Source organism: Nestor notabilis, unplaced genomic scaffold (genome assembly GCF_000696875.1).
Source record: "Nestor notabilis isolate BGI_N333 unplaced genomic scaffold, ASM69687v1 scaffold2924, whole genome shotgun sequence".
Classification (NCBI taxonomy): Eukaryota; Metazoa; Chordata; class Aves; order Psittaciformes; family Psittacidae; genus Nestor; species Nestor notabilis.
Genome location: NW_009925014.1, coordinates 3,507 through 8,291, shown reverse-complemented (window position 1 = coordinate 8,291; position 4,785 = coordinate 3,507). Strand labels below are relative to the sequence as shown.

The window sequence follows — 4,785 nt, the reverse complement described above, 5'->3', positions numbered from 1 at the left end:
CAGGGACGCTGGGGCTGCCCCATCCCTGGCAGTGTTCAAGGCCAGGTTGGACACAGGGGCTTGGAGCAACCTGCTCTAGTGGAAGGTTTCCCTGCCCATGGCAGAGGGTTGGAACTAGATGAGCTTTAAGGTCCCTTCCAACCCAAAACACTCTGTGATTCTATAAATATCAGATACACAGTCCTGCAAAAGATGTTAGAAGTTTGCTTGTTTTTCTCCAAGTTGCCTACTTCTCACTTCCCTTCTTCTGAGGGTCACCTAACATTTTTTACTCACTTGGATTGTTTTGGAATCAGAGTTTCTGTAAGTGTTTGTATTGTTGTAATGACTTTGGAGCAAACAGCTGAACCCTACAGCTAACTCAGTGAACACTGAGTTTCTTTGCCCTTGGTATTCTCTTTACATTGTGTTGTCAAGATCAGGTATTGGCTTAGAGGAAGAAAAACTAGGAAAATTCATAATATGCTCTAATAATAAATTTAACATTACAGAAAGCAAGAACCAAGGGAAAAACCATCCTCTTTTGCCTACTTCTCTATAATGTCAGCCTTCACTCAAGTCTCCTTTCAAAACCAATTGCTGGAATGTCAGCCTGACCTGAAAGCCAACCTTGGGCTATTTTAGACACATGAATTTTTCACACATGGCTGTGAAAGCTCAATATCCTGTCTTGTCTTGCATTCCATAGTGTTCCGTGACCTGTGGGGAGGGAACTGAGACCCGGCAGGTCATGTGCCGTGCTGGTGACCAGTGCAATGGAGAAAAGCCAGAAGCAGTGAGGGTTTGTAAACTCACTCCCTGTAACGGTAAGAGAATGTCTCAGAATTACTGTGGGTATTTTATGGGTGGGGGGTAGCAGTTTTATAGGATGAGGGTCACAGACATTTCTGCTTCAGTGCAGCCTGTCAAGAGAGCACAGTGCTGGATAGAGATACTAGGCACCCTTCCTTGGAGATTATCCCATTTTTTTTCCAGCTGAAGTCTCCCTGTTGTTTAGTCCAGCACATTACTGATACCATAGCTGCAGGTGATCTGCGCTTCTCACGCACTTGTTTTGTAAAGATGATAAAATAGGGGGTCAAGCATGTGAGCCAGAGGTGCATGGGCAAAAATTTGGGCTGAGATTTTGGTGAAGGTCAATCCAAATTAAACCCTGCTTGACTTCTAAATCCCAGGATAAGTTTTACAAGCTACCAATTGAGGAAATGAAAAAAAACCATCATAAAAACGGAAGCACAGAGCACTGATAAGGTTCCTGGGAATCTCATTACATTGTTCTCATAGTGTTTTCTTAACAGATTTTTAAGCTTTCGATGACAACAAAGCCTTTCTTCCTTTCTGTCTGTGACGCTAAGATTTGGGGGTTAGCTGGTTTTTAAATCCTTCATGGTAGTCGTCACTAGCTGGTAGAAAAAATACAGTAAGGATGCTTTGAAGGTGCCAACATGCTTTCACACAGAATGACTCTAATTGTTTCCCTAAGTCTGGTCAAGGTGTCTGCTTTTGCCCGTGTTTTCTACCAGTGAAAGAACTCAGGGCAGAAAACAATTCTAAAGAGTTATAAAATGTTTTACCCACTAGGTGGGAGCAAACCACTACCTGTGACTCTCTAAACAAGTGCAAGATTCAAACCCCTGGTTTTCCCCGGTGAGAAATCTGACTGTAAGCGTGTCAGAACTTTCGACAAGGGCCTGGAGGGACAGGACAAGGGGAATAGCTTTAAACTGGCAGACGAGAAATTTAGCTTAGATGTAAGGAAGAAGTTCTTCCTGTGCAGGTGGTAAGGCCCTGGCACAGGTTGCCCAGACAAGCTATGGCTGCCCCCTCCCTGGCAGGGTTTAAGAGCAGGTTGGACAGAGGGGGTTGGAGCAACCTGGTCTAGTGGAAGGCATCCTTGCCTTTGTATTTCCCATGCGAAATTTCTGCTGAAAATTGTCAGCAATGAGTATGTCCCTGTGCAAAGCTGTGGATTTAATGCTAAGTTTGCAAGAACCACCAAACATCTATCCAAGGAAGCACATCAGGGGTAGGAGCAAGGGTAATCTTTACATGACTTGCTACAGTCATATAATTTGCTATTTCTAAACAAGGTCCTACAACCCCAGTGATGTATGTGTGGAATTCGACTGAGTTCAGTGGAATTAAACTGATTGACACTGATGGAGAGGTTGGACTCCAGTTAATATTGGATAACAGGAAAACTTGGTCACCCCACCTAGTGTTGACATGTGGTGAGGCAGCGTCTGTACACAGGTGACAACATATCACAGTACAGAAAGCAAATTTAATTTCAGAGCTGAAAAAGTGGTGTCACATGCCATCTGTTGCTCAGTGAGATGTTCACGACATAACTGCTAACTGTGAATGGAAGACAAGACGTGGAACAGACTTTCTCAATAGCTGGGGTTAACTTTTGTCTTTCTGCATTAAAGTTTTGCATACTCCTGTTTTAAGTGAAATCCATCAACAGCATTTCAAGCCAGCCATGATATCTGGGAAGAACTCTGCTAGTGGAAGGTCTTTGCTGGTCTCTCACCAGGACACATGTTTGAGTAGAACCTGACACTACAGCACATAGCCTGTTTGAGGGTATCTAGAGATGTCTGTAGGAAGGGAATTACTGATTTTAAAGTAGGAAGATGCTCTTCTGCGTGGTGTTGACCTTGCTGCAGGGCTGGACAAGGTGGCCTTCTGAGAGGCCTTCCTGCATTACTCAGTTGGGCATTCATGCTGCCAAGGTGCACAGTATTCCAAACTACATGGATAAATAACAGCATAAATGAACAGCAGGATGAGTTAGACACAGGGAGGAGAATAAAAAGGAAGTATTAAACTTCCCAATTGCAAAATCTGCAGCTCATTTCAAATGCCCAGAGCCAACCTCCCACCCTCCTCCGTGCTGTGACACAGCTCTGCTCAGATACTGACAATTGGACTTGTTTTCTGTGAAATGAGAGTGAAGTTTTAATTTCAGCTCACGTTCCCATACAGAATACCAAACCACCCACAGTATAGGGTATTGACTGTGTATGGACTGACTGTACCTTGGTACCTTTCTCCATTTGTGGAACAAATACCCAGCAAATGCCTAAAGAGATGTTGACATTTTGGGGATCTCTGACAGATCTTGGACCTATGAAAGATCTTTTCCCTGACTGAAAGCAATGCCACACACTTAACTTCAAGGCATTGTACATCTCACCTATCTGTTAAGAGCTTTCCTTCGCTTCTCCAGTCACTGAAAAACTCAGACTATCCAAACAAAGCTTTATCCAACTATAACATTTTAAGACATCATCTAAAAGGCTTCTTTGAGAGATACTTCTTGGGATATACTTCTTTAATGGAAGATTTAATTGTTTTTAATGCTATTGCTAGGTATGTCCTCAGGCTAGAGGTGACCTGGGGGTGGATAGAACTACATCTGGCCTGGTATGTGGGAGCTCTAGTAGGTCAGCACTGGAAACTGTCTGTAGCCTTTCGCAAATATAATATGCCCTTCCACAACTCTTTGCTTCTGGTTTGTGCAGAACTGATGTTTTCCAAGTGACGGCCAATTTCTTTGGTTCCAAACTAGGATTATTTTTGAGGGTCGTTCAGGGCATGAAGCATCTCAGATTGTCTATTTAGAGCAGCCCACCATTTGTGAAACATGCTGTTGGGGCATTTCAGTGCTCTTCACTAGATCTGCCATCAACATGATGTTTGTTTTGCAGATGAGCCCTGCCTGGGAGATAAATCCATCTTCTGTCAAATGGAGGTGCTTGCACGGTACTGTTCCATCCCTGGCTACAACAAGCTGTGCTGTGAGTCCTGCAGCAAGCGCAGCAGCACCCTCCCACCACCATTCCTCACAGAAGCTGCTGCAGCTGAAGAGGAAACAACATTCGATCAGAGCCACCTGCCTGGGACACTGATGGTGCCAACACTGGCAGTGTCCCACCAGACGCAGTTCCTGCCTGGGAGGAGCAATCTGGTCAGGCTTCCTTCTGGAGAAGAAGACACCAGTCCACGCATCTCCCCATCCAACACCAAGCCCAGTGGGGCTGAGTTCCCACAGTGGAGAGTTCCTCCGGCAAAGAAGACTTCTAGGCTGTTGGCTTTGCTGCACCAGTCACCTGCCAACAGCAGCAGTCTCAGTCCTCACCATGCCCTTGGGTTGGCAGCGGCCATTCCTGCAGTGCCAGCTAATAACACCATAGCAGGGGCTCCTTCTCTATCACGAACCTCGAGGAAGAGCGAGAAGCATATTGAGAAGAGGTGGTCTTCAAGGTCCTCTACTGTGGAACGATGAACATGAATGCATTGCAAGGATAGCCATTGAAAGAAGCTTGGTTTGGTGCTTTGGGTTTCATTTCCATACTTCTAGACACTATGGTGCATGCTGCTTTCCACAAGCAAGACACTGTAGGTCATCAACTTATATTCCTTGTAAATACAAAGAACGAGAAGTGCTGGTTCACTTTCTAGTTGCTCCTCCTGTCCTTCTCCCATCCTGCGTTACCTGGCTGGCTTGAACGCATTGGAGGAACACACCAAAGGATACTCCTCATGGTGAGCAGATGTTGCTGAGAGCACCAGTCAAGCTCCAGTACAGAAAAGTGGCCCTGACCTCAGGGTTCTAAACACTCCCATGTAGAAAAGGACCCACCACAAGAGGTACCAGATGTTTACACTCTACAAAATACTTTTGCAATGGAACAAGGGAATCCTAAGACTTGTTTTGCTAATTTATCTATAGAAACGGATCTTGTATGAGCAACTTTGTACCGTTGTGTAAATCCT

General features: G+C 44.9%; 1 protein-coding gene across 1 annotated transcript in view; it reads left to right on the top strand.

Annotated features, from left to right (window-relative positions):
- ADAMTS3 (ADAM metallopeptidase with thrombospondin type 1 motif, 3) overlaps positions 1-4,294 on the top strand; it is an 86,488-nt gene extending 82,194 nt beyond the window's left edge. Inside the window, exons 19-20 of the mRNA XM_010012848.1 lie at positions 689-806; positions 3,717-4,294. Of these exons, the coding sequence (XP_010011150.1) occupies positions 689-806; positions 3,717-4,294 (696 nt within the window). The remainder of the gene's footprint in view (positions 1-688; positions 807-3,716) is intronic.
- The last annotated feature ends 491 nt before the right edge of the window (positions 4,295-4,785 follow it).